The 18,704-nt window shown below is 33.2% G+C and overlaps 1 protein-coding gene across 1 annotated transcript in view; it reads right to left on the reverse strand.

Annotated features, from left to right (window-relative positions):
- FAF1 (Fas associated factor 1) overlaps positions 1–18,704 on the reverse strand; it is a 325,035-nt gene that overhangs the window by 90,172 nt on the left and 216,159 nt on the right. The window contains exon 13 of the mRNA XM_037499959.2: positions 1,795–1,949. Coding sequence (XP_037355856.1) covers positions 1,795–1,949 — 155 coding nt within the window. The remainder of the gene's footprint in view (positions 1–1,794; positions 1,950–18,704) is intronic.

Below are 18,704 nucleotides of genomic sequence, written 5' to 3' on the forward strand. Positions count from 1 at the left end.
GCCACGTTTTAAAAAATTTAGATTGAAATATCCTATCATACTGCACAGTTAGTCCTGCAATTCATTGAGAAATAGCTCTAAAGCCTTAAACAAGGCCTTTATTTTGTGTTTTAAAAAAGTGTCATAAGGAGTTAATAGGACACAGCTGTACTGGCTCTTTCTAATAAGCAGCTTCTGTCGCTTTGGTCACCACAGGTGTCTCTGTAACCTGCAAACTCTTATTACTAGTGTATCAAAGTTGTGCTACTTAACAGACTTCTTTAGTAAAACATAACAAAGCAATTACATGGCTGTTGATTGCCAGTCATTAAAAAAAAACCCTCAAACACTGTTTTTCAAAAGAAACTACACTGCAATTTTTTGTCATTGTAAAATAAAAGGAACTAAAGAATTAAATGGAGGATAGAACAAAATAACAGCAGGTAGCCTGCTGAACTTAGCCACTACAGATGGTTTAGAAATAGTGTTTCCTTCTCCATCAAGTTGTGGATAAAAGGAAAGGAGGAGATTCCTTACTGCCAGTGAATGGCAAAAGATTTAGCCAAGTCTCCAGTCTATGTATTTTGCCTCATGAAAGACATTCGATGCTGCATTTTTATCTGTTTTTGGCACTGCTTTTCATCACCTTTAACTGAGTGTGAATAATAACCTGATTTAATTTAAACAAATACAGGTGCTAAAGGTTCTTTATTTATATATAACAGGGAACATTTCCAAGGCAGAACGAAGTCATCCTATGAAATTTCCTATCCATTTGCTTAAAGAAATGAAGTATTAGATGAAGAAATTGCTTCAACATTCTTTTGCTTCACATTTAAGGGAAGAATCACCTTTCTTTTTAGATTCAGATCACTTTATAAAATAAAGTAAAAAAGATATGCAAAATTTTAGTGAGCCATAAAATAATAAAAAGACAAATCAAATGATTTCTAATTGTTTTATAATCATTTAAATTAGGTAACTACAATATGCTTGCCTTGAAATGAATTAATTTAATCTCCCTGTTCATAAACCAGCAGCCTGTGATTATGATTGTGTTAACACACCCAAGTAGCATCACGGGATGTTATAGCCACATGTGTAATTAAACATGATGAAATATACTTCAGATGGGTAACTCAAATGGGCAAAATATGAAGAATTATTCATCACTTATACAGATATTATGATTAACAAACTAAGTAAATTTATCTTGACAGCTAGGAAAAGGGATTTTTTTTTCCTATTGAGAATATGGATGTATTGCTGGCTGTGTGCAAAAGAATGTGTGCAATAAAGCGATTACATCAATTAGCATATGCTAGAGTTAAGCTATTACCAACTCCACTGGACTGGTCCAGAATGTCCTGCCTTCTTCACTGAAATTATTAAAAAATAAACTTACCAGTAGGAATATATGTTAGATTTATCTTGTCTTTTCTGAGCATTATTAAAAACAGGATTTTTCTCTAAATGTCCAGCAACCTATTACAACATTTGAAATTAGAATATACCGTACATAGAAATGTACTATCTTTGTTTTATTGCAAGAAAGATTAGAACAATGTATTTTGATTTTTGGTTTTGTGTTGTTCTTGATTTTTTTTTTAAAGAAATCTCTTATAAGTTAAGGTATATTTTCACAATTATAAATAACTGCATATGTTAGCTATGACAAACAGCTTTTATCTAATTAAATGTAATGGGAGAGAATTTAATGTTTGAGAATAAAAATGTTTATGATAAGAAATCAGACTCAATGGTGGCTTTAAAAAAATAGAAGCCCAACTTATAACTTGTGAACAATAGTATTACCTTGCTCTGTTGGCGTCCTTTGTCAGATCCCAAGCCCAGGTTATAAAATTTTGACTCAGATAAGAGACAATAGATTCAGCACAAAGCATTTGTGAGCAGAACACGTTGGTTAATACACTTTCATCATGGTGGAGGTAGATAGCAAGAAGCTTTCTCTGAAAAGAGGAGAAAAGATTGATGAATTAAAATATCCACTAATGTAAGATTTCTTGAATTTTGAAGTTTGTCTTTAAAAGGCAAAAATTAAATGCTATTCCCTAAGAGAATATGTGACATTGGAGTTACTATAGCTTCTATTAACATACATAAATTTTGCTTCTTTACACTTTAAAGAAGCTAGGATGGTTATATTCCATTTTACAGGCTGCTGTCACAGAGTCCTGTTAACACGGGAAAGCCTTATCTCAAGCAGAAATCACAACAGAATTAAATTCTCTTTAAATAAAACTGACCTACCATTCTTCACATTTGATACATACTTTACATATAAAGAGAAAATTAATTACACAGGTTAATAGAATTATACAGATAAAATACTGTTTAAGAGTGGATGCAAAATATTTCACTTTTTAAAAATGTTTTTAATCTGAAAACTGAGTAGTCCCTTGTACTTGAGAGAAAAAGGTAAGAAATGAAGTTTGTTTTAGTTCCATAGGTAATTTCAAAACCTTAATGTGTTCCATATTAAAGTCCTTATTTAAGAGCACATAACATCTAATTGCAATTTTAAAAGATAGAAAAAAGTTCATTTCACATGAATTCTTTCCAGTTTATATTTCAAAAAAGTCCAAATATAGTTTTTTATTCTTTCACTTTTACCATGATAAAACTTGCTTTCATGAAATGACATTTTCCTCTTAAAAGTGTTGTTATAGTTGGTTATTCAACAAAAGAATTAAAACTGAAAACTGAAATTGAACAACATAATTTGTAGCATGTCAGCTTTAGCAACAATGATGACACATAAAGAGCCTAAATTGTTTTTGACTAACTTCTTGAGCTCCTTGTAAAAGAGTTGAGTTTAAGAATAGTCACAGTTGCTATGAAATGGAAAGATAAAATTTTATGGCAAAGACAATATACAAACCGATCTGTGAAATTTTGGCAAAGGAAAATTTCAAGGAAGTTTAGGATCTTTTCCTTCAAATTAAATAAGGATGTGATAATAATAAAGAAAAAGTTTCTTTGTATGATTCTGAACAAAAGAAGGACATTTGTAGAAAAAGATAAGGTTTATGTTAATGAAAGATTAGTGAAATATGATACTTGGAATTATCCAGATTAGTAATAGTAATAATAACAGCAACAACAACAATAATGTGATCCTTGAAAGGTACTTTCAAAGGTAAACGTTGTAGTAGATGAGGGTAGCCTAAGTGAAATGGGCTAATTAAGAATCCAAAAGCATCTACTGTGATGAAGAGATACTGTCAGTTACTTAAACACCCATTACTACTTAAATTCCCAGAATAAACACATAAAACAGCATTTTTAACTTTATCTGCATGTGAGGGAACTGAGGTTCAGAAAGCTGACTTGCCCTAAATTCCACAACTAGAAAGTAAGTGGTACATCTGGGGTTGGAATCCAGACAGTTTGCCTTCAAGCATAGTGTTCTTTCTTTGATGCTATAGTAGTAGCAGGGACATCAACCACCACTTTGGTCAAGTTCTGGAGTGCTCACAGAATATGAAGATGCCCAACAGGGCCATGGATACAAATCCTCAGAGACAGAATATAATGGGGAGAAGGACAGGATTTATGAGTATAAGTACCGAAACAGTGGGTGCTTCTATGTGTCAGTTCATTTATGCATCTTCCAACAACCATTTGTTGAAATACTCTTTTGTGTCAGGCCCAGCAGGAAGCAATGGTAATAAAATGGTGAACAAGAAAGACTCTGGGGTTTCTACATCTATGATGATGTTTGCAGATAAGAGTAGCTAGCTTCTAGGAAGTTTGTAATCAGATACATTATTGGAGAGATACTTATCCGGTAAATTCCTACTCACCCTTTAAGACTCAACTTAAATAGATGCCTCTATGAAATCTTCCCTGATTCTCTCAGGCAGAATTAAGAGCTTCCTTTTCTGGGTCTCTGCTTCTATCTATTAGAATTATAATTATTTACTAGTTCCCCCTCTAGACAAAGTCCTCATGGGTGAGGAGTAGGTCTCTCATTCTTCTTTGAATCCCTAAACCAGCATAGGTCTCAGCATGTTTGATGAAAGAAACCTGAATGCTGATATCAACCACAGCCCCCTGGCAAAAAAAAAGATACCAAATAGCAGCATCAGTGCCAAATCACTTTTAGTAAATTAATCTAGGACGCTGCTGCTTTAAAGAAAGGAACATGAACCTGGCAGCACTAACAAATTCAGAGCTCCTCTTCTTAGGCGCTCTCTAGTTGAACACACAGAGGGATGTCAACCTCTAATTCTGGCTGATCGTATCTCAGCAACTCCATTTAATGAGACACTGGGAACAAGAGAGCTGTCCATTTTAAAATCAGCATATTTCTAACCACACAATGGCAATGGCTAAATCTTTAAAATGCCTATTTCTCTCAAGAACACTGCAATGGAACATTTAGACTTTGGGAAAGAGATTAGCGATTTACATTGCTATCTCACTGATTTAATTTAAATGCTCTTCCAAACCAAACACACATGTGCTGAAGAGGCTACTAAGAAACCCAACATGCACAGTTCCCTATAAGTGCAGCCGACAGTGTTGACTGAAACTAAACTTGGAAATCCAGGGCACTAATGCACAATATCAAGCAATAAAACAGCATCTCTTTGGCAATATTTAATTTAAAAAAGAAGAAAGAGGCAGGCGAAGATCAGGCACTGTCTGTTTTGGAGGATCAACCATTCTGCATTTCAAAGCATTGGTCCCTGCAATATCCAGGTTACTGTGCTAGAATCTCGACTATTATATCGCAGTTCTGAGAGGGAGGGCAAAGATGTGTTTACTCAGTGATTAGGCCCTTAGAATAAGCCTCTAGCTCCTAGAGAGACAGCTCACCACTTATTCATTTGGGCCAATTCACAAAGCCTAGGAAGATTAAACATCCATGCTGAGAAGACAAGCGAATGCAGACGGTGAAAAAGAAATAAAAATTCTTTAAAAACTCTGAGATGACTTCATTATTTTTCCACAAGGAAACTTTAGGAAAGTGTTTAGTTAGAGAAAAACCCACATTGACCTCTCTCTAAACCCTTAATCTTTCCTTTGTGGTGGCATTGCTTTGTGGTAAGCGACTGGCTCGCCTCGCCCCTCTTTTCACTGGAAGCTAAGAGAAAAAAAGCTCTGGAGAAACAGTTTTCGTTCCAGGGACACAAACCCCTGACACTGTTAAACATGAGATGCCAGGAAAACACACTTTAAAAAAAATTCCACTATAAGCTCTAAACTGTGAGAAAAGAGATGATAAAAAAAGAGTATCAGAAGAGGATCTTCAGGATGGGGGTACTCCCATAGCAGCTTTCAAAAGGAAAATGGAATAATCTTAAAATAATCTTTTCTCTCTAACATAATAAGCTTTCAACAATTTTTTTTCTTCTACTATTATCACAATAAAAATAAGCAAAGTATAGGTTTTCAATAATATGCAAATACTACAGAATTTGGGCTACATAAATATCTGAATTATAGACACAGATAAATGAGCACCAGACTCAAATTTTTTATTATTTTATTGAACTCAATTAAACACAAGTCAAAACAGTGAGAACTGGGTTCAGCAAATCAGAAAAAGTGCTTTTGTGAAGAAAGGGCATCTAGTACATAGAAAAAAACCTAAGAAAATATTTTGTTTCCCATTACTATAACCATTTCCCCCCTTTGCTGCATTAATAATTTAGTTCAATAACATTTACGGAGTGCCTATGCGTTAGGCATTGAGAATATAAAGATGAATAAAACAAAGTTCCCTTGCCCTCAAGAGTTGCAGGGGAATAGCTTATGGAGAATCAGAGATTTCATTGTAGTACCATATGATTAAGTGTTAAGAATCAGGGCATTAAAAGGAACTATATTTTATTTGTCCTTTCTTATTTGGTAGAAAGGGTGGAAGTCTGGTAGACAACAAAGACAAGCAGCCCAGCTACAGTGTCCTCCAATTCCTTGTGATCTGGGTTTGGTACACAGTGTAAAGGAAAGTCTCCAAGATTAAGGTAAAACAGCTCTGTGCTAAACCCAGTTGTGCCACTCACCAACTGTGTGACTGCAGGTCAAGATGGAATCTGGAAGGGTTGTGGATACCATAGGTAAATTATCTATATATAATGCCTAGCCCATAGTAGTTGCTAAATAAAATGTAGCTATTAGGTTATAAAGATTCCTGAATGATCCAAAACAAATGATTTGAAAGCAACGTTCAAAAGAAATGACAGCCATGAAAATAAAGCAACTAAAGATAAAACGACTCTTAGTTTTCCTATTGGCAATAGTGGTTGGGATGCTTAATTGTGCCCCTGCCTTCAGGGATTCACTAATCTTCACATTCAAATCCAGGAGCTAAGGTACTAAAAGTTGACGTTTAGGAAATGCCAAGCTGACAGCAGCCAATGTAACTTGGCCTTGAGCTACAGTAGCTATTGCATTTAGACACTTAGCATCATAGAAACCTAGAACATTAGAGCTGGAAGAAAAGAGCTGGCTATGTCTCAAAATAAGCCAAGCACAGCGCAGACACTCAGAAAATATTTGGTAATGAACTGAGAAGGAAGTTGTCTAGTTTCTTTTAGAGCACCACATCATGCATAATCTGTGTTGAATTCTTAAGTTGATGTAATTTCTGGAAATGGCAGCTAATAGTTTTTTCAGTATAAGAATTCAAATAAATTAAAAAGAAAGTAATTTCCTTTGTGTAAATTAAATCCTGACTTTATTTCTCCCTTTCCCAATTCTTTTCTCCATTCCTATTATCATCATATTAAGCAGAATCATCATCAATATTGTAATTTTGTTTTTATGTTTGAGCATGGTTTATTGATACAAACAATAGATAAATTGATATGACAGTAAGCATTTATTCTTTATCTATATTTATCAAATATTAACAATTGCCTTATTTGCTTTATCACCTTTTTTATGTTTCTTTCCCTGAAACACATCAAGACACTTCAACCATAAATACCTTAGCATCTGTTTCTTAAGAAACAAGGACACTGCACACAACATAGTATCTTCATCATACCCAAGATAATTAATATCCTTTGTGGCTGTTTTATTGTGTTAAATCCAGAGTCTAATAAGGATCATCCATGAACACTGCTCATTTCCCCAGTCCTGTTCCTCTAGATGGATGTTCATAGGCCCAGCCTAGCATCCACAATTCTTCATTAAAAATGTACTGATAATAATGTATTCTTGCTGAAATTATAGAAGTTCCAATGATTTGCAGGTACATATGCTTAGCAACTTTTTAATACTGTCAAGTATTCTCTGGCAGATTTCAAAGTAAAATACTGTAAATTATAAAAACAAGCTAAGCTGAGTTTAAGCAGATAGAATCACAGTAACTTTTATTCACTCATTTAATACTAGTGTCAAAGACTGTTAGTAATCCCAAAATATTTTCCGTTTCTTCCTTAGTGAGGAAATCTCTTATTCATTTAAGTTGGATTAATGGCTGACTGAAATAATACATTTCTCAGCCCACCTTAAACAAATGTTGCTATGTAACTAAGTTCTGGCAATGTAAGCAGAAGGGTTAGTTCATTAACAGTCACCCTGAGTCATGCCAATCTGAATCATGCCACCCAGTGTAGCAACACGATAGAAAGAACCTGAGTTTCTGACTCTTTGATGTGCCATATCAGGTCTGGGCACACTACCTCTGAACTTACTGAAGGAAAGAGAAAAATTAACTTCTACTTTGTGGAAACCATTATTAATTTTAATTTTTCTGTTACAAGCAACCAATCAATCCTAACTCTTACATTAGGCTAGCTGTAAGATAGCCCCAGTAATAAAAAAAACAAACAAACATATTTTAAGGAATTATATAATTAACTCAGAAAATCTGAAGAAAAAATCATTTCCATGGATTAGTTCTTGGCCCTACAGAAAGATTCACAGAAAAAGAGGACCCTTATATACTAATGGTGGGAATGAAAATTAGAGTAGTCACTATGGAATGATGGTTCCTCCAAAAAATTGAAAAAGAACTACTATGTGATCCAGCAATTCCACTTCTGGGTATTTATCTGAAGAACACAAAACACTAATTTGAAAAGATATGTGCACCTCTATGCTCACTGCTGCACTATTCACAATAACTAAGATACGGAAACAATCTAAATGCCCATTCAAAGGATGAATGATAAAGATGTGATATATATACACAATAGAATACCACTCTGTTACCAAAAAAAAAGATGAAATCCTACCACTTGTAACAAAATGGATAGAATTTGAGGGGATTGCAAAATAAATTAGCCAGAGAAAGACAAATAACATGATTTAACTCATATAGAACGGTAAAGGATGATGCTGGTAACAGAATAGTGGGAGAGGGATGGGAGGTAGGATAGGAGTAGCATTGGAATGGGTAGAAGGGATTGATTGCATGGAGTTGGATGGAAACTAGACTTTTAGTGGCAGGTGTGAAGTGGTATATACAAATGTGGAGGTGTGAAGCTATACACCTGAAATGTATACAGTGATATAAACCAATGTCATCTCAATTAAAAATGGGCCTAGAATTATACTTTAAAGGATTATAACTATCACTCTCTTAAGGCAAATGACCTGACATCTGGCTAGTGAGAAGGAGACCCCATTTTCTAAAGGCCAACTAGGAACCGTGATGTAGGCAAAGGAGGGTCAGAGGTTGCTACTTGGTATGCACCTAGTCTAGTCTTCATGCAATGATCATTTAACCCAGAGAGGGTCTGAAGTCATAGTAAGTGGTTGATCCAGGTATTTTTTATTTTTTATAATCAATCTACAAACATATAATTTTTATAACACCAAAGGACATACTAGCTAATCACATTATTAATGCATCACACTTTTTTTCACCTAACAATATATCTTCATCATCATTCAACATCATTATATATGATGTGGCTTCATTTTTTAAAATGGTGGCATACTAGTCCACCATATGAATGACCTTTAAGATATTTCCAGATATTTTGTTATTATAAACTATGCAATAATAAATATTGTTGTATTTAGCTTATTTCTCAGATGCTTAAGTATATAAGTATATATAAAATTTTGCTACTATGAGTAGCAAAAATTTTTGCTGTTATATAACTGATATATTAGTATAATGTTAATGTGTATCATTTGTGTTATGGAAGATAGGAAGCACCTTTTCATGTTTTAGAGTAATTTTCTTTTCGGTGAAAGAGTGGTTTAAAAGTCCTTGCCCAAACTGGGTTGTTGTATTTTTCTTTCTCCCTTTTGGAGTTCTTCATAAGTGTATATGCTAAAGAAATTAAGTTTCCAATACCTTTATTAAAGATACTGTACAGCACTCTTAACAGTAAAAATGCTTTGATTTTCTTACCATAGCTTTTCATAAAAGACTATAAATGACAAGGCAGATATAAAATCAACAGATTCCATTGAAATGTCCCACAGAGGAAAGAAAGGCCAGAACACATAGTGTAGGTTTATAACAAAAGCAGTATTATTCTCTTCTGTTTTGTTAGGTGCTCCAAGGAGAGTGTGGGAGAAATAGGATACTAGAAGATACATATGTACAAAAAAGGCATACAAAAGCTAACAGGCTGTGAAATTTAGAGCTCAAAAGTTTGTAAACTACATGGTGTTATTACTGTACTATAATTTTCTAATCATTGCCTGATATTCCACACGTTCACATATGCAAAAATAAATACAGTTGCTCAGTTTTACGGGAATTAATTTCTTCTCTCCAATCCATTCGACAAACTGCTACCATATTATTTAATACCTATAGTACAGCTGACAGTGTCACCCTCTTCAAAAAATTTTGAAAGCTATCCATTGCTTAGCAACACAAAAGTTATTAGTTAAATTTAGGGATTTCCATGATGAACCCCAGTCTACTTCATTTTAGCCTGACTCCTACGGTTTCTTGGCATGTACCTTATGTATCAATTAAGCAGTGCCATTCATCTTTGCTCTATATGCATCGGAATAACTTGATTACTGTTAAGGTGGAATTCATTATTACAAGGTAGGTTAATTACCAAGATACTTTTATTCCCATTTCAGAGAATATAAAATGAAGGCTTATATTAGCTACCTTTAGTAAATGGGGAGTCAGAATTCACATATAAAAGTTCTGATTACTACTCTAATTTTTAAGTGAAAATTTTAAGATCAGATATAGAACAGGTTTCTTGAAATTACACATGAAATATTTAGAGATTTGAGGATTTTTTTTCCTTTCAAAATAGATTATAAATGGCAAATACTTCTAGGTACAGAGAGGGCCCTACAGAGAAATGATAAAAATATGGATAAAGTTCATCCATGGAAAAAACTCTTGTTTTTGATATTTTAATAAATTTTACCTACATTATTTCATAAATATGGTTAAATCATTCTCAAAAGATGGTGGATAGCAGTAAACAGAGAGGAAAGTTTTATACAGAGGCATATCTTGAAACTACTACATATGCTATTTAAGTAAGAATATCTAATAACAGTTTATTTGATATTGTTGTATTGGTAAAACATACCAACTTTTTTTTACTGATATACATGCTTGCACATATGTCAAAAATCACATGTAAAAGTAGAAATATTCAACAGTGATTATTTTAGGTTTGAGATTATGTGGTAACTCATTTTCTAACTTAAATGTATCTGCTTTGTATCTTTTAATAAACTTCATGTGTATGATGAAAAACTTTTAAAAATCATATTAACAGCATAGTTCTTATCTCAAATATGTGCAGGATGCGGTTCTAGCTGTCATAGAAAATTACTCTAAAGACACTGATATTAAGAAATTGAAAAGAAAACAAAGACAATATAAACAGATTGGGTATATTTTCCAAAGCACAAATAAGTTTGTTTGCCTGGTTCTTCAGAATTATATAGAGTTCAAAACTCAAGAACTATACCTGTGGCTTCTTATTTCTATAGAACTAATTTTTCTTAAAAACAATGACCAATAATAGTATTTAATTTTTTTTAACAGGAGGAAATAGAATTATTTTAAAATAAGTGATTTTGAGGAGATTCTGGCAAAATGGTGGCAGAGAGTGAAGATACAGGGCCCCCCTACTCCATATATTCGCAATCAAATTGTAACAAAATAAAGACAAAAAACTCTTGAAAGATGAATAGATGACTATTGCATATACCAGAGCCTTAAGAGGGAAGGGAAGGAGGAGTGCCAGCAGTATGGAATTGCTAACTTAAGGCCATCTGCCTACATTGGGGAATTTAAAACCCAGGCAATGCATTGGAGAAGAGGGAGCACAGAGTGTACAGGACAAAGGGTACAACACTGAGGAACTATAGGAGGTAGGGTGCACAGTGGGGACTACTGACTTGAGCTTGAGGCTTCCAAGCTAGAAAATTGGAGCCTGAACAGGTGGGGAGTGCCAGATGAGATCACCAGTGTCTACTCATAGAGGGAGCTATTATTTACAGTGTGTGGCTATGGTATGCAAACACCTGGGTCAACCCAGAAAACAAATGAAAGCTTTTACTAATCAGAGTTTAAAACACAGAGATCTTAACAACCGCAGCATAAGGCTATGCACTCCAAAAGCAAAGAGAACAAATCCCAGTATGTGGCCCTTTGTCAACTCTAGTCCCAACCTAGTGCTACATATCTATTGCTAAGTCACAGCCTAGAGGTTGAGACTGGCATGAAACTATATGAGATACTTTGGTGGAGAAATTAGCCTAGAGGAGGGGATCACTGCAGATTCCCACCACACCACTTAGATACCCACAGCAATGAAGGGAGCCTGAATCCTTGATGCTCACTGATGGTCGTACTGCCGTAGTTCTTTTCTACCCATTACTCACTACTGATGCCTGTGCCCTAGTCAACTGAAGAGGAACAAAGGCACCAGTCTATGAAAAAATAGACACTTAAGGATTGAAAAAACCTAGGATTATGTTCAGCTTCTTGAAGGAAAGATACAATGCCAATTATCAAAATAAGAAAAGGAAATCCCCTACTAAAACACATAAAAACTAAAACTGAAGAGTCAGAAGAAGATATCGAAAATGTGGGAACGACAACAACAAAAAATCCTGAGGAAAGTCTTCATGCAGCAGAAATGCAAAACAAGTCTGATGGGGAATTTTAGGTAACAGTTATAACCATGTTTGACAAACTAAGGAAAATAATGGATGGTCAAAAAAGAAGGACAAAATACTGAGAAAATATGAGACTGTTACAAGTAGAAATAATAGATTAATAAAATATTATAACAGAATTTAAAGAAAAATGGAGAGATTCAGCTGTAGACAAAAGCAAGTAACAGAATTAGTGAACTTGAAAGTACAGTGAGGAACACACAAATATAATAACAAAGAGGGAAAAAAAATATGACAACAGGGTAAGAGCTCTTTGGAATAACCTAAAGAGAAACAATATGCATTATCATGGGGGTTCCAAAAGGAGAATCAAAAGGCATAGAAAATTTATTTAAAAATATAAATGCTAAGAACCAAGTCAATTTGGGAAATAAACCAGACATCCTGATTCAAGGAATCCAAAAAGTTTCAAACAAAATAATACCAGACCAGCACACTCCAAAACACATTATAATTCAATTGTTGAAAGACAATAACAAGGGTCGATTATTAAAAGCATTGAGAGAAAGTGAATAACATACAAGGGAACATCTATTAGACTGTCCAAGGACATTTCAGTGGAGATCTTAAAGACAAGAAGGGAATGGCAGGAGATATTTAAAATACTCAAAGAAAAACATTTTCAGCCTAAAATATCCTAAAAGGTATCATTCAAGATGAACAAAGAATAAGGTGTGCTTCAATGAAAAAAGAAAAATTAAAAGAATATATAAGCACCGAGCAGAGCATGAAAATAGTACTAAAGGGGCTATTATAAAGCAACAACAAAACAAACATGGAGGTTACAGACACCCGAATCATACAGTGTGAAGGAGGAGGAGGGGAGTAAAAATGTGGGTCATCAGAATGAGTTTGAGATCAAATTATGCAACAGGTCACATAAATAGTCCAATGTGTATTAACTTCAGCAAAACCTTAAAGAAAAATCAAAACAAGTAACACATGAGATAATGGAAAGAAACCAAAACAAGATATAAAAGGAAGACATTAAAAAATAAAAAGACAGAGACAAACTGAAATAAACAAACAAACCCAAAAACAAAATGGCAATAAACACTTACGTCTTATAAATATACATGAACCATATGAGTGAGCACCAAGTTACATAAGGTAATTATGAACAGAACTGAAGGATGATATTGATAACAACACAAAAATACTGGGGAATTTTAATATTATACTTGCAAATATGGGCAATTCAGTAAGAGACTAAGGGAAACAATAGCCTCAAATGAGGAGCGAGGCCAAATAAGCTTAAAATAATTATAGGACATTCTAACTAAAAACCATTGCATATACATTTTTTTTTTCAAGAGCACAAGGAACATTTTCAAGAATAGAGGGACATACGTGGACACATGTCAATTGTCACTAAAACTATGAAGACTGAAATCATACCAAATACTCTTTCTGACTATAATGCTACATATCTAGAAATCAACTACAGGAAGAAAAAAAACCTGGAAAAACATTAAACCCATGGAAATAAAACAGCAATTGGGTTAAGGAAATTAAAACCAAAATAAAAAAGTATACTTTTAGACTAATGAATCAGGAATACAAGCTATTTAAGGCACAGGGCAAAAGCAGTTTTAAGAGGGGAGACAATGGCAATACAGGTCCACATATAGGCAAGAAAAATCCCAAATTTTAATATTTCATGTAAAGCAACTTGAAAAAGAGGAACAAACAAGATCCAAAGTAGTAGAAGGAAGGAAATAATAAGAGCAAAAATAAATAAAAGAGAAATAGAAAAGATCATATAAAAGATCAATGACTTTAAGAGTTGGCTTTTTGAGAAAATAAATAAAAGTCCAGGGCTAGAAAACTTTAAAAGCAAAATTCTGTCAGACCTTTAAACTTATACCCATTCTGTTCAAATTATATCTTAAAATCCAAGAGAGCGAATGCTCCCTAATAAATTTTATAATGCCAACATCACCATAATACTACACTGAGACAAAGACCATACAAGAAAACTAAAGAACAATATCCCTGATGAATACTGAAGAGAAAATCTTCAACAAAATACTGGCAAATTTAATTCTATGATACATTACAAGGATTATACATCATGATCAAGTGGGACTTTTCCCAGGGATGCATGGATGGCTTAATATCTGTAAATCAATCAAGGCAATAATTACATCAACAAGAAAAGGAAAATTTATGATAATAACTAATATAGCAGAGAAAGCATTTGATAAGATTCAGCACCCTTTTTTTTTTTTAATCAAAAACTCTAAACAAGATGGGAACAGAAGGAACCTACCTCAACATAATAAAGGCCATATATCACAAGCCCATACCCAAAAGATTATCTAATGTTGAAAATTGAAAGCTTTCCCTTTAGGATCAGAAGTAAGATAGGATGTCCACTGTCACTGCTTCTGTTAATTGGACATTAGAAATTATATGAATTATTTTAAAAAATAATAAAAGGGAATGATTTGTGAAAAGAAATGAGATAAAACTTGGTAACAAGAAAAATTCTCGTTTCCATGGTGGAAAGTCTCATATGGGTTCTCAATATTTCTTCCTAGAACTTCTTAGAGCTAGTTCATGAATTGCATAAAAAAATCAATTTAAAAAATTTTATAGACTTCTCTAATTTGTCCATAAAGTGATTAACAGAACCTTCTCTTTTAGCCATGTAACTGGGTGCATTTTGGAAGCATTCCATTTAATCCTCAAAACAAATACATAAACATTTTCATTGTCTCCCTTGTTTCAGATCAGAAGCAGGCTCATTATTGGGGCCAGAATTAATAAGTGGGAAATTAAGAAATGAGTTCTAGTTTAATTTATGTATAATATTTAGAAACAGCACTGAATATGAAGTCAAGAGATAAGGTGGTATAACAGGATTACAAATATCAAAGCCCAATCTCCCAAGGGGATGCTTGGATAGAAACAATCCTTCACATGGGAGATAAACCGTGGCACTGGGATTTTTATTGATGTTGATTTTTAGTTACTACAAATGTCTAATCATTCTCTAGGGTATTTTTTTTGTTGTGAGAAGAATTCAGGGGCAGTAGGAATGAGAGGTGGGGAGGCTATAAGGAGAAAAAAGAAATTTCATTAAGAAACTCCCAGGGAATCATAACGTGTCCAGTGGTAACTCTTCTGCAACCTTAATTAAAGAGGCTAACCATTGGCTCTCATTTTTATCTAAAGATAAACTATAAGCTTCTTTAAACAAATACTTTTAAATAGCAGGGAATCACAGACCCCTTCATACATGACCCTCCTGATCTTCCTAGCTTCAGAGCTAGCAATGCAACTCTGTCTTGAATTTTTTACTCTAGTAACACCAAACTTTCTTGTAGTTTCCCAATTTGAATCTTTTTGCATTGACTTTTGACCTTCCTCTTTTTTGGAATACTGTTATTTGTCTAAGTATTACTTATAAAATTTGGGTCAGAGGCACCTCCTCAAGAAAACTTCTCCCTGAACTTCTAAGGTAAATGAAGTACCTATTCTCTTTCCTTCTATAGTATATTGGATCTATTTATACTGTCTTATTCTTCCCCATTATACTGTGAGCATCTGAAGGGCAGGAAACCTTCATATCCCAGGTACTTAGTAGGCATGTCTTAAATATTTATGGTCTTCAACTGAATGAACATTCCTAATAATTAAGGGCAAAGGAAATCATAAAATCGATCAACTTGTCAGAGGCAAAATTTTGTTTCAGTTGTACTTAAATACACACACACGCATCATACACAGGCACACTTGTGTGCGAACTTAGAACACCTGCTTTACTGAAGGTGGGTCTCAACTTTGGACAGTATTGTAAATTCCTCCAGAAAAAGGCAGAAAGAACTATAAGCACTCAGCACCAAGTGCTCTCAAATGAAATCAGTTTGAAGCAGTTTTCATTAAGATGGATTGAATGTGGCATCGTGAGAAACACTTTATCAAATGTAGTGTTTTACTTAGTGATTAACTATATACCAGTTGATGAAGCTCCTCAAATCCTTTGTAATCCCACCACTCCAATAAACATTTAATGAGTATATAAGTTCAAAAAGCCTAGCAGAGGATTTAAACCTTCAATCTTGTTTTTATTTACTCTTGGAACTCAATTTCTCACTTCAAGTGAAGAATGCTGGTACTTGAGGCTCATCTGTTGCCCTGGTAAAATTAATGTGCCTCCCACAGTTTAAATTAAACATGTGATATTTAAGATGAAAGAAATTTACTAAGAATGCCACAGTATTGGTCACAATCACTTTAAAATATTAAATATCAGCAAACCATTTTCTTAAACATGATTCATTCAGAAGTTCTAAAAAATATTACTGAAAATACTTGTTTGAACACTCACATGTAAAATCTGTAAAGGAGAGATGAAGTTTAATAAGATAAGAAAGATTCAGGATAATGGAATCCAGCAGTACAGAATTTAGCACTGAAAACTGAAGTATGATGGTAGAGTGTAAACCACACTTATCTGTGTTGGAACATCTGAACTCTTACTTGACCTCTGGCCTCTGCTACTTACTATTGCTGTGTATTTGGGAAAGTCAGGTGGTTTTTCTGAGCTTCCTAATCTTTACTGTGAGAATATTGATATTATATGTCCACATCTCTCTGGTTTGTTATGAGTTCAAATGAGATTATATAAGAAAATCATTTATATATCACAGAGTACCACATAAATCTGAAGTAGCACTATTCTTTCTGTACTTACAAGGTCCTCTTTAATTAAAAGGAGATACATATGATTTGGTTGATGGTCATATGAAATGGATAAATTTCACTAAAGTTTACAGTAATTTGATAAAATGCATAAATTGTTGATCTTTAACTTAGAAAAGAGAAATGAGGAGGGAAAAAACCCTGGGCAAGAGGAGAAAGATAAAGACAGTTTAGGAGTCCAAAGAGGTCAGGGAATTTGGTATGAATCTATTATGTAGCAAAACATTTAATTACATGAACTAATGATTTTCATCTGTTAAAATACCAAGACACTAATCAAAAGCAAACAATCTTGTTTCATCAGAAATATCCAGAAGTTAATAAGCAAGAGTTTATGCTCCTCTGGGGATCATCAGTCTGAATAAACCCAAATGCCAACTTATTGTATAAGATACTTAGTAAAATTTCTTTTGACTATAACATACTGTATACTTAAATAAGCATCTTCATAAAAAGCCACAAATGTATAGAGTATATACTATATCTTATAGCAGCTTTTGAAATGGAATTTTAAAAAAATATGCTACAGTTTAAGTTACAAAAGGTCCTGAAACTCTCCAGTTACTTCTATTGCTTATCAATCTTGCTGGAAAGCAGAAACAGATATACATCAAATACATTCTTATCAAGGAAAAAATTGAAAAATAGCTAATTTTAAAGCTATAAATTAGATACTCTTTCAAAGAAGTTTGTATTCAACAATAATTGTTTAAATATATCATAGCTATATGAGAGATGATATCCATTAAAAATCCTGTTGTAATAAAGTATTCAGCATTACTAATAAAGCATTCTTGCAAAACAGTTTGAACTGAATATATCAAAGTTTTTAGATATAATATCCTTTTCTCATGAAATACAGAGACAGAGTTACAGTTAAATAATATCACAAGGAAACAATCACACAAATTTAGAGTTTAGAACAATCTGTAACTCATCTAGCATGACTTCTTCACAAAGCAAATGTCATGAAAAAATAAAGGTGGGGGGAGAAGGGTTGCTTGCTTAAAAGGACTTACGAACTATAATAACCAAATATATTTCATGATCTTTGAATGGATCATGGTTCAAAAAAAAAAACCAAAAAACAACAAAACAGCTAGACAGGTATTTCACAGCAATGAGTAAGGTTTGAATATATACTGTATATTAGTTAGTGGGACTTGTTATTAACTTTGTTACATATGATAATGGTATTGTGATTATGTAAGAGAATATTGAAAAATGCATCAGACATTTTTAGGGGTAAAATATGATGTCTATAATTTACTTTGAAATGCTTTAACAAAAATAACGAATTAATACAAGGTTTACTAAATGTTTCTGTGCAGTTTATGTTTTAATAACTTCAAAAGTTTAGCTGCTACAAACTTTAAAAAAGCCATTTGAAACTTCATTTATATTTCTTTCACATTTTTTTGGTGAGTTCTGAATAATAAATTTAAGCTTTAATTTCTGTTTCACTCAACATTTGCATTTTTATAGTCGGTTGGGAACTGAAACAATAAACTAGTCATAAAATTTATTCATCAAAATAACAAATTTACATAAGCATAAAAATGTAAATAAATCAATTTCAAATGTTTTTCTTTTTAAACTTTGAAACAGTTGAGCTTGCAATGACCTGTATACAGAAGACACAAATACAGCAAAAGTTTAGTGATTATTTAATCTAGGTATAGGGGATATGGGTGTTTAGTTTTTACTTTTTCTGTATGAACAGCTGTTTTAATAAAGTTAAAAAATATTATAAAATAGTGTGTAATTAAGGAAATGATCATATAATATTAAATGAAAATAACATTTCAAGATAATAAAGCTAACAAGATAATAAAACTCAAATTTATATTAAATACGCATAAACAGTCATTAAACATAAAATAAAAATACGGAAAAAAACCTAT

This window comes from Talpa occidentalis, unplaced genomic scaffold (genome assembly GCF_014898055.3).
Source record: "Talpa occidentalis isolate TD23 unplaced genomic scaffold, MPIMG_talOcc4v2.1 talOcc4.9, whole genome shotgun sequence".
Taxonomy (NCBI): domain Eukaryota; kingdom Metazoa; phylum Chordata; class Mammalia; order Eulipotyphla; family Talpidae; genus Talpa; species Talpa occidentalis.